This window comes from Ascaphus truei, chromosome 8 (assembly GCF_040206685.1).
Source record: "Ascaphus truei isolate aAscTru1 chromosome 8, aAscTru1.hap1, whole genome shotgun sequence".
NCBI lineage: Eukaryota > Metazoa > Chordata > Amphibia > Anura > Ascaphidae > Ascaphus > Ascaphus truei.
Window position 1 is genome coordinate 1,701,547 of NC_134490.1, and position 27,831 is coordinate 1,729,377.

At 66.6% G+C, this 27,831-nt stretch overlaps 1 protein-coding gene across 2 annotated transcripts in view; it reads left to right on the forward strand.

Moving 5' to 3' along the window:
- The window catches only part of MTG1 (mitochondrial ribosome associated GTPase 1), a 37,400-nt gene extending 11,821 nt beyond the window's left edge, over positions 1–25,579 (forward strand). For both annotated transcript variants that reach the window (XM_075610282.1, XM_075610281.1), the window contains exon 11: positions 24,542–25,579. In XM_075610282.1, coding sequence (XP_075466397.1) covers positions 24,542–24,550 — 9 coding nt within the window. In that variant the 3' untranslated portion in view covers positions 24,551–25,579. The remainder of the gene's footprint in view (positions 1–24,541) is intronic.
- The last annotated feature ends 2,252 nt before the right edge of the window (positions 25,580–27,831 follow it).

Sequence of the window (27,831 nt, forward strand, 5' to 3'; positions counted from 1 at the left end):
TACTTACTACACTATATACTACTACACTATATACTTACTACACTATATACTTACTACACTATATACTTACTACACTATATACCTACTTCACTATATACTACTACACTATATACTACTACACTATATACTACTACACTATATACTACTACACTATATACTTACTACACTATATACTTACTACACTATACTACTACACTATATACTTCCTACACTATATACTTACTACACTATATACTTAGTACACTATATACTTACTACACTATATACTACTACACTATATACTACTACACTATATACTTACTACACTATACTTACTACACTATATACTACTACACTATATACTACTACACTATATACTTACTACACTATATACTTACTACACTATACTTACTACACTATATACTACTACACTATATACTACTACACTATATACTTACTACACTATATACTTACTACACTATATACTTACTACACTATATACTTACTACACTATATACTACTACACTATATACTACTACACTATATACTACTACACTATATACTACTACACTATATACTACTATATTATATACTACTACACTATATACTACTACACTATATACTAATACTACACTATATACTTACTACACTATATACTACTACACTATATACTACTACACTATATACTACTACACTATATACTACTACACTATATACTACTACACTATATACTACTACACTATATACTTACTACACTATATACTTACTACACTATATACTTACTACACTATATACTTACTACACTATATACTACTACACTATATACTTACTACACTATATACTTACTACACTATATACTTACTACACTATATACTACTACACTATATACTTACTACACTATATACTTACTACACTATATACTTACTACACTATATACTACTACACTATATACTTACTACACTATATAGTCTCTGTATATTATTGTTTTCGGTTGATATATTTTGTCCTAAACATCAGGATGGTTTTGGGGAACTCGCTGACCAGTCGCACGCTGCGATATAACCTATTAGGGGAGCAGTCCTTCTCTTTACATTTTATTTGTTGATTATATATTGTTATATCTTGATGCTTTTATATATATATATATATATATATATATATATATATATATATATATATATATATATATATATATATATAACCCTCTCTCACGACTCCTCAACTACTTCTCCAGAGGAACCACATCAGAAAACATCTAGGAGCAGAAGGGCCGCAACTTATTGTAATGTCCTTTTAGATCGGATGTTTAAAGAACCAGAACGAGCTATTTTAACGTTTTGCAGCATTTATAACATCTGAACCATGTATATATTTACATTGTTAACGTGCTGAGAGTCAGCGGGAAACGCGGCCAAAGTAACTAATAGAGAGTCCAGGGGTCACATCAGGTCCCCTCGCGGGCGCGTGGGTAGGATCCCGGCGGTCCCCTCGCGGGCGCGTGGGTAGGATCCCGGCGGTCCCCTCGCGGGTGAGTGGGTAGGATCCCGGCGGTCCCCTCGCGGGTGAGTGGGTAGGATCCCGGCGGTCCCCTCGCGGGCGCGTGGGTAGGATCCCGGCGGTCCCCTCGCGGGTGAGTGGGTAGGATCCCGGCGGTCCCCTCGCGGGTGAGTGGGTAGGATCCCGGCGGTCCCCTCGCGGGTGAGTGGGTAGGATCCCGGCGGTCCCCTCGCGGGCGCGTGGGTAGGATCCCGGCGGTCCCTTCGCGGGCGCGTGGGTAGGATCCCGGCGGTCCCCTCGCGGGCGCGTGGGTAGGATCCCGGCGGTCCCTTCGCGGGCGCGTGGGTAGGATCCCGGCGGTCCCCTCGCGGGTGAGTGGGTAGGATCCCGGCGGTCCCTTCGCGGGTGAGTGGGTAGGATCCCGGCGGTCCCCTCGCGGACGCGTGGGTAGGATCCCGGCGGTTCCCTCGCGGGCGCGTGGGTAGGATCCCGGCGGTCCCTTCGCGGGCGCGTGGGTAGGATCCCGGCGGTCCCTTCGCGGGTGAGTGGGTAGGATCCCGGCGGTCCCTTCGCGGGTGAGTGGGTAGGATCCCGGCGGTCCCTTCGCGGGCGCATGGGTAGGATCCCGGCGGTCCCCTCGCGGGTGAGTGGGTAGGATCCCGGCGGTCCCTTCGCGGGCGCGTGGGTAGGATCCCGGCGGTCCCTTCGCGGGTGAGTGGGTAGGATCCCGGCGGTCCCTTTGCGGGCGCATGGGTAGGATCCCGGCGGTCCCCTCGCGGGCGCGTGGGTAGGATCCCGGCGGTCCCTTCGCGGGCGCATGGGTAGGATCCCGGCGGTCCCTTCGCGGGCGCATGGGTAGGATCCCGGCGGTCCCCTCGCGGGTGAGTGGGTAGGATCCCGGCGGTCCCTTTGCGGGCGCGTGGGTAGGATCCCGGCGGTCCCCTCGCGGGCGCATGGGTAGGATCCCGGCGGTCCCCTCGCGGGCGCGTGGGTAGGATCCCGGCGGTCGCCTCGCGGGCGCGTGGGTAGGATCCCGGCGGTCCCCTCGCGGGCGCGTGGGTAGGATCCCGGCGGTCGCCTCGCGGGCGCGTGGGTAGGATCCCGGCGGTCCCCTCGCGGGTGAGTGGGTAGGATCCCGGCGGTCCCTTTGCGGGCGCGTGGGTAGGATCCCGGCGGTCCCCTCGCGGGCGCATGGGTAGGATCCCGGCGGTCCCCTCGCGGGCGCGTGGGTAGGATCCCGGCGGTCCCTTTGCGGGCGCGTGGGTAGGATCCCGGCGGTCCCCTCGCGGGTGAGTGGGTAGGATCCCGGCGGTCCCCTCGCGGGCGCGTGGGTAGGATCCCGGCGGTCCCCTCCGGGTGAGTGGGTAGGATCCCGGCGGTCCCCTCGCGGGCGCGTGGGTAGGATCCCGGCGGTCCCCTCGCGGGCGCGTGGGTAGGATCCCGGCGGTCCCCTCGCGGGTGAGTGGGTAGGATCCCGGCGGTCCCTTCGCGGGTGAGTGGGTAGGATCCCGGCGGTCCCCTCGCGGGCGCGTGGGTAGGATCCCGGCGGTCCCTTCGCGGGCGCGTGGGTAGGATCCCGGCGGTCCCTTTGCGGGCGCATGGGTAGGATCCCGGCGGTCCCCTCGCGGGTGAGTGGGTAGGATCCCGGCGGTCCCTTCGCGGGCGCGTGGGTAGGATCCCGGCGGTCCCCTCGCAGGCGCGTGGGTAGGATCCCGGCGGTCCCTTCGCGGGCGCGTGGGTAGGATCCCGGCGGTCCCCTCGCGGGTGAGTGGGTAGGATCCCGGCGGTCCCCTCGCGGGCGCGTGGGTAGGATCCCGGCGGTCCCTTCGCGGGCGCATGGGTAGGATCCCGGCGGTCCCTTCGCGGGCGCGTGGGTAGGATCCCGGCGGTCCCCTCGCGGGCGCGTGGGTAGGATCCCGGCGGTCCCTTCGCGGGTGAGTGGGTAGGATCCCGGCGGTCCCCTCGCGGGTGAGTGGGTAGGATCCCGGCGGTCCCCTCGCGGGTGAGTGGGTAGGATCCCGGCGGTCGCCTCGCGGGCGCGTGGGTAGGATCCCGGCGGTCCCCTCGCGGGTGAGTGGGTAGGATCCCGGCGGTCCCTTTGCGGGCGCGTGGGTAGGATCCCGGCGGTCCCCTCGCGGGCGCATGGGTAGGATCCCGGCGGTCCCCTCGCGGGCGCGTGGGTAGGATCCCGGCGGTCCCTTCGCGGGCGCATGGGTAGGATCCCGGCGGTCCCTTTGCGGGCGCGTGGGTAGGATCCCGGCGGTCCCCTCGCGGGTGAGTGGGTAGGATCCCGGCGGTCCCCTCGCGGGCGCGTGGGTAGGATCCCGGCGGTCCCCTCCGGGTGAGTGGGTAGGATCCCGGCGGTCCCCTCGCGGGCGCGTGGGTAGGATCCCGGCGGTCCCCTCGCGGGCGCGTGGGTAGGATCCCGGCGGTCCCCTCGCGGGTGAGTGGGTAGGATCCCGGCGGTCCCTTCGCGGGTGAGTGGGTAGGATCCCGGCGGTCCCCTCGCGGGCGCGTGGGTAGGATCCCGGCGGTCCCTTCGCGGGCGCGTGGGTAGGATCCCGGCGGTCCCTTTGCGGGCGCATGGGTAGGATCCCGGCGGTCCCCTCGCGGGTGAGTGGGTAGGATCCCGGCGGTCCCTTCGCGGGCGCGTGGGTAGGATCCGGGCGGTCCCCTCGCAGGCGCGTGGGTAGGATCCCGGCGGTCCCTTCGCGGGCGCGTGGGTAGGATCCCGGCGGTCCCCTCGCGGGTGAGTGGGTAGGATCCCGGCGGTCCCTTCGCGGGTGAGTGGGTAGGATCCCGGCGGTCCCCTCGCGGGCGCGTGGGTAGGATCCCGGCGGTCCCCTCGCGGGTGAGTGGGTAGGATCCCGGCGGTCCCTTTGCGGGCGCATGGGTAGGATCCCGGCGGTCCCCTCGCGGGTGAGTGGGTAGGATCCCGGCGGTCCCCTCGCGGGTGAGTGGGTAGGATCCCGGCGGTCCCTTCGCGGGCGCATGGGTAGGATCCCGGCGGTCCCTTCGCGGGCGCATGGGTAGGATCCCGGCGGTCCCCTCGCGGGCGCATGGGTAGGATCCCGGCGGTCCCTTCGCGGGCGCGTGGGTAGGATCCCGGCGGTCCCTTCGCGGGCGCGTGGGTAGGATCCCGGCGGTCCCTTCGCGGGCGCGTGGGTAGGATCCCGGCGGTCCCTTCGCGGGTGAGTGGGTAGGATCCCGGCGGTCCCCTCGCGGGTGAGTGGGTAGGATCCCGGCGGTCCCTTTGCGGGCGCGTGGGTAGGATCCCGGCGGTCCCCTCGCGGGCGCATGGGTAGGATCCCGGCGGTCCCCTCGCGGGCGCGTGGGTAGGATCCCGGCGGTCCCTTCGCGGGCGCGTGGGTAGGATCCCGGCGGTCCCTTTGCGGGCGCGTGGGTAGGATCCCGGCGGTCCCCTCGCGGGTGAGTGGGTAGGATCCCGGCGGTCCCCTCGCGGGCGCGTGGGTAGGATCCCGGCGGTCCCTTCGCGGGCGCATGGGTAGGATCCCGGCGGTCCCTTCGCGGGCGCGTGGGTAGGATCCCGGCGGTCCCCTCGCGGGCGCGTGGGTAGGATCCCGGCGGTCCCTTCGCGGGTGAGTGGGTAGGATCCCGGCGGTCCCCTCGCGGGTGAGTGGGTAGGATCCCGGCGGTCCCCTCGCGGGTGAGTGGGTAGGATCCCGGCGGTCCCCTCCGGGTGAGTGGGTAGGATCCCGGCGGTCCCCTCGCGGGTGAGTGGGTAGGATCCCGGCGGTCCCCTCCGGGTGAGTGGGTAGGATCCCGGCGGTCCCTTCGCGGGCGCGTGGGTAGGATCCCGGCGGTCCCCTCGCGGGCGCGTGGGTAGGATCCCGGCGGTCCCCTCGCGGGCGCGTGGGTAGGATCCCGGCGGTCCCCTCACGGGCGCGTGGGTAGGATCCCGGCGGTCCCTTCGCGGGTGAGTGGGTAGGATCCCGGCGGTCCCCTCGCGGGCGCGTGGGTAGGATCCCGGCGGTCCCTTCGCGGGCGCGTGGGTAGGATCCCGGCGGTCCCCTCGCGGGTGAGTGGGTAGGATCCCGGCGGTCCCCTCGCGGGCGCGTGGGTAGGATCCCGGCGGTCCCTTCGCGGGCGCGTGGGTAGGATCCCGGCGGTCCCTTCACGGGCGCGTGGGTAGGATCCCGGCGGTCCCTTCGCGGGCGCGTGGGTAGGATCCCGGCGGTCCCTTCGCGGGCGCGTGGGTAGGATCCCGGCGGTCCCTTCGCGGGCGCGTGGGTAGGATCCCGGCGGTCCCTTCGCGGGCGCATGGGTAGGATCCCGGCGGTCCCCTCGCGGGCGCATGGGTAGGATCCCGGCGGTCCCTTCGCGGGCGCGTGGGTAGGATCCTGGCGGTCCCTTCGCGGGCGCGTGGGTAGGATCCCGGCGGTCCCCTCGCGGGCGCGTGGGTAGGATCCCGGCGGTCCCTTCGCGGGCGCATGGGTAGGATCCCGGCGGTCCCCTCGCGGGCGCGTGGGTAGGATCCCGGCGGTCCCCTCGCGGGCGCGTGGGTAGGATCCCAGCGGTCCCTTCGCGGGCGCATGGGTAGGATCCCGGCGGTCCCTTCGCGGGCGCATGGGTAGGATCCCGGCGGTCCCCTCGCGGGCGCATGGGTAGGATCCCGGCGGTCCCTTCGCGGGCGCGTGGGTAGGATCCCGGCGGTCCCTTCGCGGGCGCGTGGGTAGGATCCCGGCGGTCCCTTCGCGGGCGCGTGGGTAGAATCCCGGCGGTCCCTTCGCGGGTGAGTGGGTAGGATCCCGGCGGTCCCCTCGCGGGTGAGTGGGTAGGATCCTGGCGGTCCCCTCGCGGGCGCGTGGGTAGGATCCCGGCGGTCCCCTCGCGGGCGCGTGGGTTGAATCCCGGCGGTCCCTTCGCGGGCGCATGGGTAGGATCCCGGCGGTCCCTTTGCGGGCGCGTGGGTAGGATCCCGGCGGTCCCTTCGCGGGTGAGTGGGTAGGATCCCGGCGGTCCCCTCGCGGGCGCGTGGGTAGGATCCCGGCGGTCCCTTCGCGGGGCGCGTGGGTAGGATCCCGGCGGTCCCCTCGCGGGCGAGTGGGTAGGATCCCGGCGGTCCCTTCGCGGGTGAGTGGGTAGGATCCCGGCGGTCCCCTCGCGGGCGCGTGGGTAGGATCCCGGCGGTCCCCTCCGGGTGAGTGGGTAGGATCCCGGCGGTCCCCTCGCGGGCGCGTGGGTAGGATCCCGGCGGTCCCCTCGCGGGCGCGTGGGTAGGATCCCGGCGGTCCCTTCGCGGGTGAGTGGGTAGGATCCCGGCGGTCCCCTCGCGGGCGCATGGGTAGGATCCCGGCGGTCCCTTCGCGGGCGCGTGGGTAGGATCCCGGCGGTCCCTTCGCGGGCGCGTGGGTAGGATCCCGGCGGTCCCCTCGCGGGCGCGTGGGTAGGATCCCGGCGGTCCCTTCGCGGGTGAGTGGGTAGGATCCCGGCGGTCCCCTCGCGGGCGCGTGGGTAGGATCCCGGCGGTCCCTTCGCGGACGCGTGGGTAGGATCCCGGCGGTCCCTTTGCGGGCGCATGCGTAGGATCCCGGCGGTCCCTTTGCGGGCGCGTGGGTAGGATCCCGGCGGTCCCCTCGCGGGCGCGTGGGTAGGATCCCGGCGGTCCCCTCGCGGGCGCGTGGGTAGGATCCCGGCGGTCCCCTCGCGGGTGAGTGGGTAGGATCCCGGCGGTCCCCTCGCGGGCGCGTGGGTAGGATCCCGGCGGTCCCTTCGCGGGCGCGTGGGTAGGATCCCGGCGGTCCCTTTGCGGGCGCATGGGTAGGATCCCGGCGGTCCCTTTGCGGGCGCGTGGGTAGGATCACGGCGGTCGCCTCGCGGGCGCGTGGGTAGGATCCCGGCGGTCCCCTCGCGGGTGAGTGGGTAGGATCCCGGCGGTCCCCTCGCGGGCGCATGGGTAGGATCCCGGCGGTCCCCTCGCGGGCGCGTGGGTAGGATCCCGGCGGTCCCCTCGCGGGTGAGTGGGTAGGATCCCGGCGGTCCCCTCGCGGGCGCGTGGGTAGGATCCCGGCGGTCCCTTCGCGGGCGCGTGGGTAGGATCCCGGCGGTCCCCTCGCGGGTGAGTGGGTAGGTTCCCGGCGGTCCCCTCGCGGGCGCGTGGGTAGGATCCCGGCGGTCCCTTCGCGGGCGCGTGGGTAGGATCCCGGCGGTCCCTTCGCGGGGCGCGTGGGTAGGATCCCGGCGGTCCCCTCGCGGGCGCATGGGTAGGATCCCGGCGGTCCCCTCGCGGGTGAGTGGGTAGGTTCCCGGCGGTCCCCTCGCGGGCGCGTGGGTAGGATCCCGGCGGTCCCTTCGCGGGCGCGTGGGTAGGATCCCGGCGGTCCCTTCGCGGGCGCGTGGGTAGGATCCCGGCGGTCCCTTCGCGGGCGCGTGGGTAGGATCCCGGCGGTCCCTTCGCGGGCGCGTGGGTAGGATCCTGGCGGTCCCTTCGCGGGCGCGTGGGTAGGATCCCGGCGGTCCCCTCGCGGGCGGCGTGGGTAGGATCCCGGCGGTCCCTTCGCGGGCGCATGGGTAGGATCCCGGCGGTCCCCTCGCGGGCGCGTGGGTAGGATCCCGGCGGTCCCCTCGCGGGCGCGTGGGTAGGATCCCAGCGGTCCCTTCGCGGGCGCATGGGTAGGATCCCGGCGGTCCCTTCGCGGGCGCATGGGTAGGATCCCGGCGGTCCCCTCGCGGGCGCATGGGTAGGATCCCGGCGGTCCCTTCGCGGGCGCGTGGGTAGGATCCCAGCGGTCCCTTCGCGGGCGCGTGGGTAGGATCCCGGCGGTCCCTTCGCGGGCGCGTGGGTAGAATCCCGGCGGTCCCTTCGCGGGTGAGTGGGTAGGATCCCGGCGGTCCCCTCGCGGGTGAGTGGGTAGGATCCTGGCGGTCCCCTCGCGGGCGCATGGGTAGGATCCCGGCGGTCCCCTCGCGGGCGCGTGGGTTGAATCCCGGCGGTCCCTTCGCGGGCGCATGGGTAGGATCCCGGCGGTCCCTTTGCGGGCGCGTGGGTAGGATCCCGGCGGTCCCTTCGCGGGTGAGTGGGTAGGATCCCGGCGGTCCCCTCGCGGGCGCGTGGGTAGGATCCCGGCGGTCCCTTCGCGGGCGCGTGGGTAGGATCCCGGCGGTCCCCTCGCGGGCGAGTGGGTAGGATCCCGGCGGTCCCTTCGCGGGTGAGTGGGTAGAATCCCGGCGGTCCCCTCGCGGGCGCGTGGGTAGGATCCCGGCGGTCCCCTCCGGGTGAGTGGGTAGGATCCCGGCGGTCCCCTCGCGGGCGCGTGGGTAGGATCCCGGCGGTCCCCTCGCGGGCGCGTGGGTAGGATCCCGGCGGTCCCTTCGCGGGTGAGTGGGTAGGATCCCGGCGGTCCCCTCGCGGGCGCATGGGTAGGATCCCGGCGGTCCCTTCGCGGGCGCGTGGGTAGGATCCCGGCGGTCCCTTCGCGGGCGCGTGGGTAGGATCCCGGCGGTCCCCCTCGCGGGCGCGTGGGTAGGATCCCGGCGGTCCCTTCGCGGGCGCGTGGGTAGGATCCCGGCGGTCCCCTCGCGGGCGCGTGGGTAGGATCCCGGCGGTCCCTTCGCGGGTGAGTGGGTAGGATCCCGGCGGTCCCCTCGCGGGCGCGTGGGTAGGATCCCGGCGGTCCCTTCGCGGACGCGTGGGTAGGATCCCGGCGGTCCCTTTGCGGGCGCATGGGTAGGATCCCGGCGGTCCCTTTGCGGGCGCGTGGGTAGGATCCCGGCGGTCCCCTCGCGGGCGCGTGGGTAGGATCCCGGCGGTCCCCTCGCGGGCGCGTGGGTAGGATCCCGGCGGTCCCTTCGCGGGTGAGTGGGTAGGATCCCGGCGGTCCCTTCGCGGGCGCGTGGGTAGGATCCCGGCGGTCCCTTCGCGGGCGCGTGGGTAGGATCCCGGCGGTCCCTTTGCGGGCGCGTGGGTAGGATCCCGGCGGTCCCTTTGCGGGCGCGTGGGTAGGATCACGGCGGTCGCCTCGCGGGCGCGTGGGTAGGATCCCGGCGGTCCCCTCGCGGGTGAGTGGGTAGGATCCCGGCGGTCCCCTCGCGGGCGCATGGGTAGGATCCCGGCGGTCCCCTCGCGGGCGCGTGGGTAGGATCCCGGCGGTCCCCTCGCGGGTGAGTGGGTAGGATCCCGGCGGTCCCCTCGCGGGCGCGTGGGTAGGATCCCGGCGGTCCCTTCGCGGGCGCGTGGGTAGGATCCCGGCGGTCCCCTCGCGGGTGAGTGGGTAGGTTCCCGGCGGTCCCCTCGCGGGCGCGTGGGTAGGATCCCGGCGGTCCCTTCGCGGGCGCGTGGGTAGGATCCCGGCGGTCCCTTCGCGGGCGCGTGGGTAGGATCCCGGCGGTCCCTTCGCGGGCGCGTGGGTAGGATCCCGGCGGTCCCTTCGCGGGCGCATGGGTAGGATCCCGGCGGTCCCCTCGCGGGCGCATGGGTAGGATCCCGGCGGTCCCTTCGCGGGCGCGTGGGTAGGATCCCGGCGGTCCCTTCACGGGCGCGTGGGTAGGATTCCGGCGGTCCCCTCGCGGGCGCGTGGGTAGGATCCCGGCGGTCCCTTCGCGGGCGCATGGGTAGGATCCCGGCGGTCCCCTCGCGGGCGCGTGGGTAGGATCCCGGCGGTCCCCTCGCGGGCGCGTGGGTAGGATCCCGGCGGTCCCTTCGCGGGCGCGTGGGTAGGATCCCGGCTGTCCCTTCGCGGGCGCATGGGTAGGATCCCGGCGGTCCCCTCGCGGGCGCATGGGTAGGATCCCGGCGGTCCCTTCGCGGGCGCGTGGGTAGGATCCCGGCGGTCCCTTCGCGGGCGCGTGGGTAGGATCCCGGCGGTCCCTTCGCGGGCGCGTGGGTAGGATCCCGGCGGTCCCTTCGCGGGCGCGTGGGTAGGATCCCGGCGGTCCCTTCGCGGGTGAGTGGGTAGGATCCCGGCGGTCCCCTCGCGGGTGAGTGGGTAGGATCCCGGCGGTCCCCTCGCGGGCGCATGGGTAGGATCCCGGCGGTCCCCTCGCGGGCGCGTGGGTAGGATCCCGGCGGTCCCTTCGCGGGCGCATGGGTAGGATCCCGGCGGTCCCTTTGCGGGCGCGTGGGTAGGATCCCGGCGGTCCCTTCGCGGGTGAGTGGGTAGGATCCCGGCGGTCCCCTCGCGGGCGCGTGGGTAGGATCCCGGCGGTCCCTTCGCGGGCGCGTGGGTAGGATCCCGGCGGTCCCCTCGCGGGCGAGTGGGTAGGATCCCGGCGGTCCCCTTGCGGGCGCGTGGGTAGGATCCCGGCGGTCCCTTCGCGGGCGCATGGGTAGGATCCCGGCGGTCCCTTCGCGGGTGAGTGGGTAGGATCCCGGCGGTCCCCTCGCGGGCGCATGGGTAGGATCCCGGCGGTCCCTTCGCGGGCGCGTGGGTAGGATCCCGGCGGTCCCTTCGCGGGCGCGTGGGTAGGATCCCGGCGGTCCCCTCGCGGGCGCGTGGGTAGGATCCCGGCGGTCCCTTCGCGGGTGAGTGGGTAGGATCCCGGCGGTCCCCTCGCGGGCGCGTGGGTAGGATCCCGGCGGTCCCTTCGCGGACGCGTGGGTAGGATCCCGGCGGTCCCTTTGCGGGCGCGTGGGTAGGATCCCGGCGGTCCCTTTGCGGGCGCGTGGGTAGGATCCCGGCGGTCCCCTCGCGGGCGCGTGGGTAGGATCCCGGCGGTCCCCTCCGGGTGAGTGGGTAGGATCCCGGCGGTCCCCTCGCGGGTGAGTGGGTAGGATCCCGGCGGTCCCCTCCGGGTGAGTGGGTAGGATCCCGGCGGTCCCCTCGCGGGCGCGTGGGTAGGATCCCGGCGGTCCCTTCGCGGGCGCATGGGTAGGATCCCGGCGGTCCCCTCGCGGGCGCATGGGTAGGATCCCGGCGGTCCCTTCGCGGGCGCGTGGGTAGGATCCCGGCGGTCCCTTCGCGGGCGCGTGGGTAGGATCCCGGCGGTCCCTTCGCGGGCGCGTGGGTAGGATCCCGGCGGTCCCTTCGCGGGTGAGTGGGTAGGATCCCGGCGGTCCCCTCGCGGGTGAGTGGGTAGGATCCTGGCGGTCCCCTCGCGGGCGCATGGGTAGGATCCCGGCGGTCCCCTCGCGGGCGCGTGGGTAGGATCCCGGCGGTCCCTTCGCGGGCGCATGGGTAGGATCCCGGCGGTCCCTTTGCGGGCGCGTGGGTAGGATCCCGGCGGTCCCTTCGCGGGTGAGTGGGTAGGATCCCGGCGGTCCCCTCGCGGGCGCGTGGGTAGGATCCCGGCGGTCCCTTCGCGGGCGCGTGGGTAGGATCCCGGCGGTCCCCTCGCGGGCGAGTGGGTAGGATCCCGGCGGTCCCTTCGCGGGTGAGTGGGTAGGATCCCGGCGGTCCCCTCGCGGGCGCGTGGGTAGGATCCCGGCGGTCCCCTCCGGGTGAGTGGGTAGGATCCCGGCGGTCCCCTCGCGGGCGCGTGGGTAGGATCCCGGCGGTCCCCTCGCGGGCGCGTGGGTAGGATCCCGGCGGTCCCCTCGCGGGCGCATGGGTAGGATCCCGGCGGTCCCTTCGCGGGCGCGTGGGTAGGATCCCGGCGGTCCCTTCGCGGGCGCGTGGGTAGGATCCCGGCGGTCCCCTCGCGGGCGCGTGGGTAGGATCCCGGCGGTCCCTTCGCGGGTGAGTGGGTAGGATCCCGGCGGTCCCCTCGCGGGCGCGTGGGTAGGATCCCGGCGGTCCCTTCGCGGACGCGTGGGTAGGATCCCGGCGGTCCCTTTGCGGGCGCATGGGTAGGATCCCGGCGGTCCCTTTGCGGGCGCGTGGGTAGGATCCCGGCGGTCCCCTCGCGGGCGCGTGGGTAGGATCCCGGCGGTCCCCTCGCGGGCGCGTGGGTAGGATCCCGGCGGTCCCTTCGCGGGTGAGTGGGTAGGATCCCGGCGGTCCCTTCGCGGGCGCGTGGGTAGGATCCCGGCGGTCCCTTCGCGGGCGCGTGGGTAGGATCCCGGCGGTCCCTTTGCGGGCGCGTGGGTAGGATCCCGGCGGTCCCTTTGCGGGCGCGTGGGTAGGATCACGGCGGTCGCCTCGCGGGCTCGTGGGTAGGATCCCGGCGGTCCCCTCGCGGGTGAGTGGGTAGGATCCCGGCGGTCCCCTCGCGGGCGCGTGGGTAGGATCCCGGCGGTCCCCTCGCGGGCGCGTGGGTAGGATCCCGGCGGTCCCCTCGCGGGTGAGTGGGTAGGATCCCGGCGGTCCCCTCGCGGGCGCGTGGGTAGGATCCCGGCGGTCCCTTCGCGGGCGCGTGGGTAGGATCCCGGCGGTCCCCTCGCGGGTGAGTGGGTAGGTTCCCGGCGGTCCCCTCGCGGGCGCGTGGGTAGGATCCCGGCGGTCCCTTCGCGGGCGCGTGGGTAGGATCCCGGCGGTCCCTTCGCGGGCGCGTGGGTAGGATCCCGGCGGTCCCTTCGCGGGCGCGTGGGTAGGATCCCGGCGGTCCCTTCGCGGGCGCGTGGGTAGGATCCCGGCGGTCCCCTCGCGGGCGCATGGGTAGGATCCCGGCGGTCCCTTCGCGGGCGCGTGGGTAGGATCCCGGCGGTCCCTTCACGGGCGCGTGGGTAGGATTCCGGCGGTCCCCTCGCGGGCGCGTGGGTAGGATCCCGGCGGTCCCTTCGCGGGCGCATGGGTAGGATCCCGGCGGTCCCCTCGCGGGCGCGTGGGTAGGATCCCGGCGGTCCCCTCGCGGGCGCGTGGGTAGGATCCCGGCGGTCCCTTCGCGGGCGCGTGGGTAGGATCCCGGCTGTCCCTTCGCGGGCGCATGGGTAGGATCCCGGCGGTCCCCTCGCGGGCGCATGGGTAGGATCCCGGCGGTCCCTTCGCGGGCGCGTGGGTAGGATCCCGGCGGTCCCTTCGCGGGCGCGTGGGTAGGATCCCGGCGGTCCCTTCGCGGGCGCGTGGGTAGGATCCCGGCGGTCCCTTCGCGGGCGCGTGGGTAGGATCCCGGCGGTCCCTTCGCGGGTGAGTGGGTAGGATCCCGGCGGTCCCCTCGCGGGTGAGTGGGTAGGATCCCGGCGGTCCCCTCGCGGGCGCATGGGTAGGATCCCGGCGGTCCCCTCGCGGGCGCGTGGGTAGGATCCCGGCGGTCCCTTCGCGGGCGCATGGGTAGGATCCCGGCGGTCCCTTTGCGGGCGCGTGGGTAGGATCCCGGCGGTCCCTTCGCGGGTGAGTGGGTAGGATCCCGGCGGTCCCCTCGCGGGCGCGTGGGTAGGATCCCGGCGGTCCCTTCGCGGGCGCGTGGGTAGGATCCCGGCGGTCCCCTCGCGGGCGAGTGGGTAGGATCCCGGCGGTCCCCTTGCGGGCGCGTGGGTAGGATCCCGGCGGTCCCTTCGCGGGCGCATGGGTAGGATCCCGGCGGTCCCTTCGCGGGTGAGTGGGTAGGATCCCGGCGGTCCCCTCGCGGGCGCATGGGTAGGATCCCGGCGGTCCCTTCGCGGGCGCGTGGGTAGGATCCCGGCGGTCCCTTCGCGGGCGCGTGGGTAGGATCCCGGCGGTCCCCTCGCGGGCGCGTGGGTAGGATCCCGGCGGTCCCTTCGCGGGTGAGTGGGTAGGATCCCGGCGGTCCCCTCGCGGGCGCGTGGGTAGGATCCCGGCGGTCCCTTCGCGGACGCGTGGGTAGGATCCCGGCGGTCCCTTTGCGGGCGCGTGGGTAGGATCCCGGCGGTCCCTTTGCGGGCGCGTGGGTAGGATCCCGGCGGTCCCCTCGCGGGCGCGTGGGTAGGATCCCGGCGGTCCCCTCCGGGTGAGTGGGTAGGATCCCGGCGGTCCCCTCGCGGGTGAGTGGGTAGGATCCCGGCGGTCCCCTCCGGGTGAGTGGGTAGGATCCCGGCGGTCCCCTCGCGGGCGCGTGGGTAGGATCCCGGCGGTCCCCTCGCGGGTGAGTGGGTAGGATCCCGGCGGTCCCCTCGCGGGCGCGTGGGTAGGATCCCGGCGGTCCCCTCCGGGTGAGTGGGTAGGATCCCGGCGGTCCCCTCGCGGGTGAGTGGGTAGGATCCCGGCGGTCCCCTCCGGGTGAGTGGGTAGGATCCCGGCGGTCCCCTCGCGGGCGCGTGGGTAGGATCCCGGCGGTCCCCTCGCGGGTGAGTGGGTAGGATCCCGGCGGTCCCCTCGCGGGCGCGTGGGTAGGATCCCGGCGGTCCCTTCGCGGGCGCATGGGTAGGATCCCGGCGGTCCCTTTGCGGGCGCATGGGTAGGATCCCGGCGGTCCCTTTGCGGGCGCGTGGGTAGGATCCCGGCGGTCGCCTCGCGGGCGCGTGGGTAGGATCCCGGCGGTCCCCTCGCGGGTGAGTGGGTAGGATCCCGGCGGTCCCCTCGCGGGCGCATGGGTAGGATCCCGGCGGTCCCCTCGCGGGCGCGTGGGTAGGATCCCGGCGGTCCCCTCGCGGGTGAGTGGGTAGGATCCCGGCGGTCCCCTCGCGGGTGAGTGGGTAGGATCCCGGCGGTCCCCTCGCGGGTGAGTGGGTAGGATCCCGGCAGTCCCCTCGCGGGCGCGTGGGTAGGATCCCGGCGGTCCCTTCGCGGGCGCATGGGTAGGATCCCGGCGGTCCCTTTGCGGGCGCATGGGTAGGATCCCGGCGGTCCCTTTGCGGGCGCATGGGTAGGATCCCGGCGGTCCCCTCGCGGGCGCATGGGTAGGATCCCGGCGGTCCCCTTGCGGGTGAGTGGGTAGGATCCTGGCGGTCCCCTCGCGGGCGCGTGGGTAGGATCCCGGCGGTCCCCTCGCGGGCGCGTGGGTAGGATCCCGGCGGTCCCTTCGCGGGCGCGTGGGTAGGATCCCGGCGGTCCCCTTGCGGGCGCGTGGGTAGGATCCCGGCGGTTGCCTCGCGGGCGCGTGGGTAGGATCCCGGCGGTCGCCTCGCGGGTGAGTGGGTAGGATCCCGGCGGTCCCCTTGCGGGTGAGTGGGTAGGATCCCGGCGGTCCCCTTGCGGGTGAGTGGGTAGGATCCCGGCGGTCCCCTCGCGGGCGCGTGGGTAGGATCCCGGCGGTCCCTTCGCGGGTGAGTGGGTAGGATCCCGGCGGTCCCCTCGCGGGCGCGTGGGTAGGATCCCGGCGGTCCCCTTGCGGGCGCGTGGGTAGGATCCCGGCGGTCCCTTCGCGGGCGCGTGGGTAGGATCCCGGCGGTCCCTTTGCGGGCGCGTGGGTAGGATCCCGGCGGTCCCTTTGCGGGCGCGTGGGTAGGATCCCGGCGGTCCCTTCGTGGGTGAGTGGGTAGGATCCCGGCGGTCCCCTCGCGGGTGAGTGGGTAGGATCCCGGCGGTCCCCTCGCGGGTGAGTGGGTAGGATCCCGGCGGTCCCCTCGCGGGTGAGTGGGTAGGATCCCGGCGGTCCCCTCGCGGGTGAGTGGTTAGGATCCCGGCGGTCCCCTCGCGGGTGAGTGGGTAGGATCCCGGCGGTCCCCTCGCGGGCGCGTGGGTAGGATCCCGGCGGTCCCCTCGCGGGCGCGTGGGTAGGATCCCGGCGGTCCCCTCGCGGGCGCGTGGGTAGGATCCCGGCGGTCCCCTCGCGGGCGCGTGGGTAGGATCCCAGCGGTCCCTTCGCGGGCGCGTGGGTAGGATCCCGGCGGTCCCCTTGCGGGCGCGTGGGTAGGATCCCGGCGGTCGCCTCGCGGGCGCGTGGGTAGGATCCCAGCGGTCGCCTCGCGGGTGAGTGGGTAGGATCCCGGCGGTCCCCTTGCGGGTGAGTGGGTAGGATCCCGGCGGTCCCCTTGCGGGTGAGTGGGTAGGATCCCGGCGGTCCCCTCGCGGGCGCGTGGGTAGGATCCCGGCGGTCCCTTCGCGGGTGAGTGGGTAGGATCCCGGCGGTCCCCTCGCGGGCGCGTGGGTAGGATCCCGGCGGTCCCCTCGCGGGTGAGTGGGTAGGATCCCGGCGGTCCCCTCGCGGGTGAGTGGGTAGGATCCCGGCGGTCCCCTCGCGGGTGAGTGGGTAGGATCCCGGCGGTCCCCTCGCGGGTGAGTGGGTAGGATCCCGGCGGTCCCCTCGCTGGCGCGTGGGTAGGATCCCGGCGGTCCCTTCGCGGGCGCGTGGGTAGGATCCCGGCGGTCCCTTTGCGGGCGCGTGGGTAGGATCCCGGCGGTCCCCTCGCGGGCGCGTGGGTAGGATCCCGGCGGTCCCCTCGCTGGCGCGTGGGTAGGATCCCGGCGGTCCCCTCGCGGGTGAGTGGGTAGGATCCCGGCGGTCCCCTCGCGGGCGCGTGGGTAGGATCCCGGCGGTCCCTTCGCGGGCGCATGGGTAGGATCCCGGCGGTCCCTTTGCGGGCGCATGGGTAGGATCCCGGCGGTCCCTTTGCGGGCGCGTGGGTAGGATCCCGGCGGTCGCCTCGCGGGCGCGTGGGTAGGATCCCGGCGGTCCCCTTGCGGGTGAGTGGGTAGGATCCCGGCGGTCCCCTCGCGGGCGCGTGGGTAGGATCCCGGCGGTCCCCTCGCGGGCGCGTGGGTAGGATCCCGGCGGTCCCCTCGCGGGTGAGTGGGTAGGATCCCGGCGGTCCCCTCGCGGGCGCGTGGGTAGGATCCCGGCGGTCCCCTCGCGGGTGAGTGGGTAGGATCCCGGCGGTCCCCTCGCGGGTGAGTGAGTAGGATCCCGGCGGTCCCCTCGCGGGCGCGTGGGTAGGATCCCGGCGGTCCCTTCGCGGGCGCATGGGTAGGATCCCGGCGGTCCCTTTGCGGGCGCATGGGTAGGATCCCGGCGGTCCCTTTGCGGGCGCATGGGTAGGATCCCGGCGGTCCCCTCGCGGGCGCATGGGTAGGATCCCGGCGGTCCCCTTGCGGGTGAGTGGGTAGGATCCCGGCGGTCCCCTCGCGGGCGCGTGGGTAGGATCCCGGCGGTCCCCTTGCGGGCGCGTGGGTAGGATCCCGGCGGTCCCCTCGCGGGTGAGTGGGTAGGATCCCGGCGGTCCCCTCGCGGGCCCGTGGGTAGGATCCCGGCGGTCCCCTTGCGGGTGAGTGGGTAGGATCCCGGCGGTCCCCTCGCGGGTGAGTGGGTAGGATCCCGGCGGTCCCCTCGCGGGCGCGTGGGTAGGATCCCGGCGGTCCCTTCGCGGGTGAGTGGGTAGGATCCCGGCGGTCCCCTCGCGGGCGCGTGGGTAGGATCCCGGCGGTCCCCTCGCGGGTGAGTGGGTAGGATCCCGGCGGTCCCCTCGCGGGTGAGTGGGTAGGATCCCGGCGGTCCCCTCGCGGGTGAGTGGGTAGGATCCCGGCGGTCCCCTCGCGGGCGAGTGGGTAGGATCCCGGCGGTCCCCTCGCGGGCGCGTGGGTAGGATCCCGGCGGTCCCTTCGCGGGCGCGTGGGTAGGATCCCGGCGGTCCCTTTGCGGGCGCGTGGGTAGGATCCCGGCGGTCCCCTCGCGGGCGCGTGGGTAGGATCCCGGCGGTCCCCTCGCGGGCGCGTGGGTAGGATCCCGGCGGTCCCCTCGCGGGTGAGTGGGTAGGATCCCGGCGGTCCCCTCCGGGTGAGTGGGTAGGATCCCGGCGGTCCCCTCGCGGGTGAGTGGGTAGGATCCCGGCGGTCCCCTCGCGGGCGCGTGGGTAGGATCCCGGCGGTCCCTTTGCGGGCGCATGGGTAGGATCCCGGCGGTCCCCTCGCGGGTGAGTGGGTAGGATCCCGGCGGTCCCCTCGCGGGCGCATGGGTAGGATCCTGGCGGTCCCCTCGCGGGCGCATGGGTAGGATCCCGGCGGTCCCCTCGCGGGCGCGTGGGTAGGATCCCGGCGGTCACTTTGTGGGCGCGTGGGTAGGATCCCGGCGGTCCCCTCGCGGGCGCATGTGTAGGATCCCGGCGGCCCCTCGCGGGCGCATGGGTAGGATCCCGGCGGTCCCCTCGCGGGTGAGTGGGTAGGATCCCGGCGGTCCCCTCCGGGTGAGTGGGTAGGATCCCGGCGGTCCCCTCGCGGGTGAGTGGGTAGGATCCCGGCGGTCCCCTCGCGGGCGCGTGGGTAGGATCCCGGCGGTCCCTTTGCGGGCGCGTGGGTAGGATCCCGGCGGTCCCCTCGCGGGCGCGTGGGTAGGATCCCGGCGGTCCCCTCGCGGGCGCGTGGGTAGGATCCCGGCGGTCCCCTCCGGGTGAGTGGGTAGGATCCCGGCGGTCCCCTCGCGGGTGAGTGGGTAGGATCCCGGCGGTCCCCTCGCGGGTGAGTGGGTAGGATCCCGGCGGTCCCCTCGCGGGCGCATGGGTAGGATCCCGGCGGTCCCCTCGCGGGGTGAGTGGGTAGGATCCCGGCGGTCCCTTCGCGGGCGCGTGGGTAGGATCCCGGCGGTCCCCTCGCGGGCGCGTGGGTAGGATCCCGGCGGTCCCTTCGCGGGCGCATGGGTAGGATCCCGGCGGTCCCTTCGCGGGCGCATGGGTAGGATCCCGGCGGTCCCCTCGCGGGCGCATGGGTAGGATCCCGGCGGTCCCCTCGCGGGTGAGTGGGTAGGATCCCGGCGGTCCCTTCGCGGGCGCGTGGGTAGGATCCCGGCGGTCCCCTCGCGGGTGAGTGGGTAGGATCCCGGCGGTCCCCTCGCGGGTGAGTGGGTAGGATCCCGGCGGTCCCCTCGCGGGTGAGTGGGTAGGATCCCGGCGGTCCCCTCGCGGGTGAGTGGGTAGGATCCCGGCGGTCCCCTCGCGGGCGCGTGGGTAGGATCCCGGCGGTCCCCTCGCAGGCGCATGGGTAGGATCCCGGCGGTCCCTTCGCGGGTGAGTGGGTAGGATCCCGGCGGTCCCCTCGCGGGTGAGTGGGTAGGATCCCGGCGGTCCCCTCGCGGGTGAGTGGGTAGGATCCCGGCGGTCCCCTCGCGGGTGAGTGGGTAGGATCCCGGCGGTCCCCTCGCGGGCGCATGGGTAGGATCCCGGCGGTCCCCTCGCGGGTGAGTGGGTAGGATCCCGGCGGTCCCCTCGCGGGCGCGTGGGTAGGATCCCGGCGGTCCCCTCGCGGGTGAGTGGGTAGGATCCCGGCGGTCCCCTCGCGGGTGAGTGGGTAGGATCCCGGCGGTCCCTTCGCGGGCGCGTGGGTAGGATCCCGGCGGTCCCCTCGCGGGCGCGTGGGTAGGATCCCGGCGGTCCCCTCGCGGGCGCATGGGTAGGATCCCGGCGGTCCCCTCGCGGGCGCGTGGGTAGCATCCCGGCGGTCCCCTCGCGGGCGCGTGGGTAGGATCCCGGCGGTCCCCTCGCGGGCGCATGGGTAGGATCCCGGCGGTCCCCTCGCGGGTGAGTGGGTAGGATCCCGGCGGTCCCCTCGCGGGTGAGTGGGTAGGATCCCGGCGGTCCCCTCGCGGGCGCGTGGGTAGGATCCCGGCGGTCCCCTCGCGGGCGCGTGGGTAGGATCCCGGCGGTCCCCTCGCGGGTGAGTGGGTAGGATCCCGGCGGTCCCCTCGCGGGCGCGTGGGTAGGATCCCGGCGGTCCCCTCGCGGGTGAGTGGGTAGGATCCCGGCGGTCCCCTCGCGGGTGAGTGGGTAGGATCCCGGCGGTCCCCTCGCGGGCGCGTGGGTAGGATCCCGGCGGTCCCTTCGCGGGCGCATGGGTAGGATCCCGGCGGTCCCTTTGCGGGCGCATGGGTAGGATCCCGGCGGTCCCTTTGCGGGCGCATGGGTAGGATCCCGGCGGTCCCCTCGCGGGCGCATGGGTAGGATCCCGCCGGTCCCCTTGCGGGTGAGTGGGTAGGATCCCGGCGGTCCCCTCGCGGGCGCGTGGGTAGGATCCCGGCGGTCCCCTTGCGGGCGCGTGGGTAGGATCCCGGCGGTCCCCTCGCGGGTGAGTGGGTAGGATCCCGGCGGTCCCCTCGCGGGCGCGTGGGTAGGATCCCGGCGGTCACTTTGCGGGCGCGTGGGTAGGATCCCGGCGGTCCCCTCGCGGGCGCATGGGTAGGATCCCGGCGGTCCCCTCGCGGGCGCATGGGTAGGATCCCGGCGGTCCCCTCGCGGGTGAGTGGGTAGGATCCCGGCGGTCCCCTCCGGGTGAGTGGGTAGGATCCCGGCGGTCCCCTCGCGGGTGAGTGGGCATGGGTAGGATCCCGGCGGTCCCCTCGCGGGCGCGTGGGTAGGATCCCGGCGGTCCCCTCGCGGGCGCGTGGGTAGGATCCCGGCGGTCCCCTCCGGGTGAGTGGGTAGGATCCCGGCGGTCCCCTCGCGGGTGAGTGGGTAGGATCCCGGCGGTCCCCTCGCGGGTGAGTGGGTAGGATCCCGGCGGTCCCCTCGCGGGCGCATGGGTAGGATCCCGGCGGTCCCCTCGCGGGTGAGTGGGTAGGATCCCGGCGGTCCCTTCGCGGGCGCGTGGGTAGGATCCCGGCGGTCCCCTCGCGGGCGCGTGGGTAGGATCCCGGCGGTCCCTTCGCGGGCGCATGGGTAGGATCCCGGCGGTCCCTTCGCGGGCGCATGGGTAGGATCCCGGCGGTCCCCTCGCGGGCGCATGGGTAGGATCCCGGCGGTCCCCTCGCGGGTGAGTGGGTAGGATCCCGGCGGTCCCTTCGCGGGCGCGTGGGTAGGATCCCTGCGGTCCCCTCGCGGGTGAGTGGGTAGGATCCCGGCGGTCCCCTCGCGGGTGAGTGGGTAGGATCCCGGCGGTCCCCTCGCGGGTGAGTGGGTAGGATCCCGGCGGTCCCCTCGCGGGTGAGTGGGTAGGATCCCGGCGGTCCCCTCGCGGGCGCGTGGGTAGGATCCCGGCGGTCCCCTCGCAGGCGCATGGGTAGGATCCCGGCGGTCCCTTCGCGGGTGAGTGGGTAGGATCCCGGCGGTCCCCTCGCGGGTGAGTGGGTAGGATCCCGGCGGTCCCCTCGCGGGTGAGTGGGTAGGATCCCGGCGGTCCCCTCGCGGGTGAGTGGGTAGGATCCCGGCGGTCCCCTCGCGGGCGCATGGGTAGGATCCCGGCGGTCCCCTCGCGGGTGAGTGGGTAGGATCCCGGCGGTCCCCTTGCGGGCGCGTGGGTAGGATCCCGGCGGTCCCCTCGCGGGTGAGTGGGTAGGATCCCGGCGGTCCCCTCGCGGGTGAGTGGGTAGGATCCCGGCGGTCCCTTCGCGGGCGCGTGGGTAGGATCCCGGCGGTCCCCTCGCGGGCGCGTGGGTAGGATCCCGGCGGTCCCCTCGCGGGCGCATGGGTAGGATCCCGGCGGTCCCCTCGCGGGCGCGTGGGTAGCATCCCGGCGGTCCCCTCGCGGGCGCGTGGGTAGGATCCCGGCGGTCCCCTCGCGGGTGAGTGGGTAGGATCCCGGCGGTCCCCTTGCGGGTGAGTGGGTAGGATCCCGGCGGTCCCCTTGCGGGTGAGTGGGTAGGATCCCGGCGGTCCCCTCGCGGGCGCGTGGGTAGGATCCCGGCGGTCCCCTCGCGGGCGCGTGGGTAGGATCCCGGCGGTCCCCTCGCGGGCGCGTGGGTAGGATCCCGGCGGTCCCCTCGCGGGTGAGTGGGTAGGATCCCGGCGGTCCCCTCGCGGGCGCGTGGGTAGGATCCCGGCGGTCCCCTCGCGGGCGCGTGGGTAGGATCCCGGCGGTCCCCTCGCGGGCGCGTGGGTAGGATCCCGGCGGTCCCCTCGCGGGCGCGTGGAGGATTCCGGCGGGCGCATCGGGAGGATCCCGGTAGTCCCCTCGTGGGCGCATGGGGAGGATCCCGGCGGGTACCCGTGGGTGATCCCGGTAGTCCCCTCGCTGGCACCGGTGGAAGATCCCGGTGGGTTAGTGCCGGGCACTTTGCTGATGGGTTTTGATGTATCACGATTGGCATATTTTGCACACAGGACAATATATTGAAGGACTTTAACTGCTGCTGGCCCACCTGGCATTGAAAGGGTTAACAGTGCAAACACATATTTGGCCAAATCTTTTTATCAACAATATAACAATCCCGTTTGACTTGTTAAATGATGAATGTAGGATAACACGGGTCAGGGAACCAGTGTCTCTCTACCTGCGCACACCAGTGAGATATATAACTGTGAATGTAGGATAACACGGGTCAGGGAACCAGAGTGTCTCTCTACCTGCGCACACCAGTGAGATATATAACTGTGAATGTAGGATAACACGGGTCAGGGAACCAGAGTGTCTCTCTACCTGCGCACACCAGTGAGATATATAACTGTGAATGTAAGATAAGTCTAAGAAGTTAATGTTACTGTTATTGATTGGAGGTGCCACTTAGATTATAAATGTTCCTATTCAAGGTTTCTACGAATGTATTGAATAATTCTCGAGTGCCATTCCACAGAAGTAGTACATCGTCGATATAACACAGCCACAGAAGTAGTACATCGTCGATATAACACAGCCACAGAAGTAGTACATCGTCGATATAACACAGCCACAGAAGTAGTACATCGTCGATATAACACAGCCACAGAAGTAGTACATCGTCGATATAACACAGCCACAGAAGTAGTACATCGTCGATATAACACAGCCACAGAAGTAGTACATCATCGATATAACACAGCCACAGAAGTAGTACATCGTCGATATAGCACAGCCACAGAAGTAGTACATCGTCGATATAACACAGCCACAGAAGTAGTACATCGTCGATATAGCACAGCCACAGAAGTAGTACATCGTCGATATAACACAGCCACAGAAGTAGTACATCGTCGATATAACACAGCCACAGAAGTAGTACATCGTCGATATAACACAGCCACAGAAGTAGTACATCGTCGATATAACACAGCCACAGAAGTAGTACATCGTCGATATAACACAGCCACAGAAGTAGTACATCGTCGATATAACACAGCCACAGAAGTAGTACATCGTCGATATAACACAGCCACAGAAGTAGTACATCGTCGATATAACACAGCCACAGAAGTAGTACATCGTCGATATAACACAGCCACAGAAGTAGTACATCGTCGATATAACACAGCCACAGAAGTAGTACATCGTCGATATAACACAGCCACAGAAGTAGTACATCGTCGATATAACACAGCCACAGAAGTAGTACATCGTCGATATAACACAGCCACAGAAGTAGTACATCGTCGATATAACACAGCCACAGAAGTAGTACATCGTCGATATAACACAGCCACAGAAGTAGTACATTGTCGATATAACACAGCCACAGAAGTAGTACATTGTCGATATAACACAGCCACAGATCCATGTGGATCGTGTATTTGTTATCTTGATATGTTACACACATTGCCCTGTGTAATATTAGCCACTACACTCCTACCAGGTCTGGCTTTCTATTCCGAGGGAACATGTAATCCTCAGCAAGATCGCCCATTTATAAGCAGTTACACTGCGGCCGTTTCTACTTCCATTCCATGTGATCACTGCAATGATAGACACCAGTAGCAGATTGGGTGATATTGTCCCACAATAACTGTAGGACTAAATGGGCAGTATATACTATAGGGGACATTGAATACCATACTGTAATTATATACTCCCATTTCCTCACCCTCATTTTTTTTGTTGTATTTGCCTTATACATTCCATTATTTTATAGCGACACCCATTGAATGCTATGTTTTAATCTCTTATTACTCACTTGCACGGTATTTGCACCTCTCACTGGTGTGCGCACAGGTAGAGAGATACTCTGGTTCCCTGACCTGTGCTGTCCTTTATTCATAGTTATATATCTCACTGTGTGGCTCCCTATCCAGACTTCATTTCCTTTGTAATCCCGAGCGGAGTGTCACTCTGTTTGTCCTTTAATTAATCTAACCTCGTCCAAAGGAAAGATTCGGCTTCTTTTATTTCTCTGGAAATTAATTACAGATTGCATTTCTCCGTGTTTTCTTCCCTCCTTGTCCTCATCAGAGAGCAGATACGGGGCGGGGGATTTTAGAGCAAACCGGAGCAGCTAGAGGAAATCGTGTCACCACCTCCCTCCCCCCCCCCCCCCAAATGTCTTAGCTTGCCCTGTTTCCAAACTAACTTTAACAAGTGATTTCATCATTTACAAATACTTGTAGGTGTTGGGTTATGGTAAATAAAATCCCTTCGCTGTAACTTGACCCCGTCCGTGCCATTGGTGTACATTGGCCGTAGGAGGGACTGACCCTTTAAAAATATTTTTGGGTAACCTATTATTTTCTGTTTCTATGCCTGTGCCGTCTCTTTTAGCCGTTTGATTCTGTGCCTGGTTTTCTCCCATCAAGGTGACGTGAATATTACGGTGCCTAATTACAGCGCTGCCGCGTACGACTTCATACGCGCCTTCCGGCGAGGGGTGCTGGGGAAGCTGACATTGGACTAAAGGGATCCCGGTGTCTGTGGCACGAGACGGAGATCTGGTGACACCCGAGGGCAGAGCGGTGGATCCCCTGGGGTGACCAGAGGGGGACGAAAATAACGGCAGCCGTGAGGAGTCAACCCCGGAATGTGATGTTACAATGGACAGTGGGCCAGGGTGCTGACCAGCGGCCATAAAAGTGCCTGGGGTATTTAAAGAGGGGTCCCTCCTGCTGTACCGAGTGTACTTGGCGCCCGCGGGTACCTTCCTCACACCTGCACCTCTCTCCGTAAGCGAGCCGGTATCGCTCTAATGTGAGTGTTTGGGATGGAGCAGAGGGAAGCCATCATTAATGTAACCAGTAGTTAAATGGTGTTCGTGTGGATGTGGTTAGCAGGGATACCTGTTTACCTACAGGGTGACTGTACCTATATTACACCAGCAGCGGGAACCCTGGGATTGGCAGTGCCTGATGGTAACCCAACTCCAGAGCTGGTAGCATACCAGAACCTCCAAGAGTGGGCACATGGAAATAGTGTCAATGTGGGATACAGAAGCATACCATGCGGGCGCCCTGGCACATGTAATGTATTCTATGGAAAGGTAGGAGAAAAAAGAAGGAGCACACAAAATATAGTGGTATCAAAAGATTACCAAATGTATTAATGCATCAGAGCGTTATGTGGTAACGTTTCAGGACACAAAGTCCCTTCCTCAGACCAAACACCTGGTGCATTAATACATTTGGTAATCTTTTGATGCCACTATATTTTGTGTGCTTCTTTTTTCTCCTACCTTGCCAGTATTCAAGATCCAGCTTTGGGACGCCAGGATCAACGGAAGGTGAGCACCAAAAGCAAACACCTTGTTATATTTCTTTAAACAGTGGTGTGCCATTTATAATCCTTTTTGTATTCTATGGAAAGATCGGTCCCCAAATAAAACGCTGGTATCTCTGGGTTTATTTTGATATATAAATATATATTTTGTTATGGTGATTCAAGCTGCTGAAGCTTCTGAATTGTAACCAATGCCCTGACTCGGGAATGGGTACGATAGGTGGAACAGGACAGAATGGCGTGGCATACTCCGTGTCCTCTGATCATACTCCGTGTCCTCTGATCATACTCCGTGTCCTCTGACCATACTCCGTGCCCTGTGTGTCTCTGCTTACTGCTGCTCTCCTTCCGGACATCCCCTCCCCAGGGGGCCTATATCTGCTGCTGCTGCGTCTGGCGAGAGATGCCTCCTGTGTATTAGAACGTTGTCTAGTGCAATCGCAGCCCTGCGTCGTATTCACTAATTATGTGCAAGAAACACAGAGACTGCCGATGGGCGTAACCAGTGGGGCACTACGCAGGGCGGCGGGCACTACGCAGGGCGGCATGCACCAAAGGATGTGTAAGCCCCATATTGTATCCCTTGCATATGGGGCACATCCTAATCTGTGCGTGACACATATACTCAGGATCCGGACTCACACCGGGAGATTAGACAAATGAAGACATCTGAACCCACTTCACGTGTGGAAATGCAGAGCAGGGCGTTCCTGGGATTAAAGCCGCATTTTTACTTCTATAAAAGATTTTCAAGCCAGTTCACTTCTGGTCTGTTCTCTGTGATAGTTACATGGATGTTACATGTATGTGTTGGTCATATTTAATATGGTTGCCTATGTTTTTCCTTGTGTCCCTCCTGTGGTTAAAGTGTCCTTGTGAAAGTGACATTACTCTGAAGGTAAGGAGAGGGAAGTGATGGATTTGGGGACTTTGCGTACAGACGGCCGGGAGGTCACCTAACTGCTCTAGGACATTTGGTTGCAGCTGTTTTGCCGCCACTCACCCAGCCACAGTGATCTCTCGCCGCCAAGGTAAACCCCTAACCTTACCCTAATTTTAACCCTAATGCCAATGCTGCTCCCTACCCTAAAAGCCCTATCCTAAGTCCCCTTCCCTAACAACTAAAAAACCCTAAATGTATCTTGCCTTATTGACGAAATGGCCGGCGGTGGAGTGTCCAGCGGCGAAGGTCCTTCTGCGGCCAAAAGCCGGCAGCGACAGAATGCCCGATTCCGACCTAACTAGGACTTGGTTTCTCCCTGTGAGAATATATTACTTCCTGGTAAAACATTGTATAAATAAATAACACTCCCCAATCTAAAGTTAACAGTAATAAACCTGTATGTATGGTCGAAGTATTCCACATCTTGGATAGGACGTATCTACTGAGTCACATGATATTACTGCCCAGGATCCTGTATCTTTTCTGGTCACTGCCTATCCCTCTGAGGGAGACTTATTCACTACAACACAAGATACAGACATTTATATGGGTCGGTAAAAAGCTTACAGTGAGCCAACAAATTCTATCACTCCCCAAAGTGATGCCAAGGCTGGGAGTACCAATTCTGCGACACTATTACAAGGCGGCACAATGGACCCAAACCAGCCGTTGGCATACACCAGAAGGCAACATCAGATGGGCAGACATAGAAACATCTAATGGCAATCCAGTAAAACTAAACCATATACTCTGGCTAAACCCAAAATAAAGTATATGACAATCCCGAACACACCCGATTATTATTCACTCCTTAAAAATTTGGGAAATCCCCACTATGAAGATGACCATGCCAACTTGCACCATGACACCCCTGTGTGACAATCTGACCTGTCTACCTGGTTTGTCCACAAATGTGGGAATTTGAGCTAGCTGGGAATGTGTGTTAATCAATTTCTGACTGGTAACAGTTGTAATGGAGGTAGGTGGCACCTCCCCCCAGAGCTCACTCCTCACATTTTTAACGTGGGAGGTCTTTTCACTTTGCTGCAAAGAACATGATCTACTATGGTTCTTTCCCCTCATACAGAGGTAAAAGGGAAGGCTCACAGTGTGGTGTTAGGACCTGCACATGTGGTTATGCCGTGACGCTGGTATGCAGGCTTATGACGCTTTGGCCAAAGGTTTTAACTAAATAACCAAGAAAATAATATTATTATTGAAGTATTTAAACTTTATTATTATTACTTTATATGTTTTGTGAATTGGATGTAGCATTGGGCACCCCTGTCTTTTGTTGTACACAAACCAATGTGGATTCGTCATCCACCAATGGTGGATGACGAAGGGCCTCATACGAGTTGGAAATATCTTAGAGACCGGATAAAATCATTTAATTCATAAAAAATAAAAATACACCAAATACCCCCTCCCCCC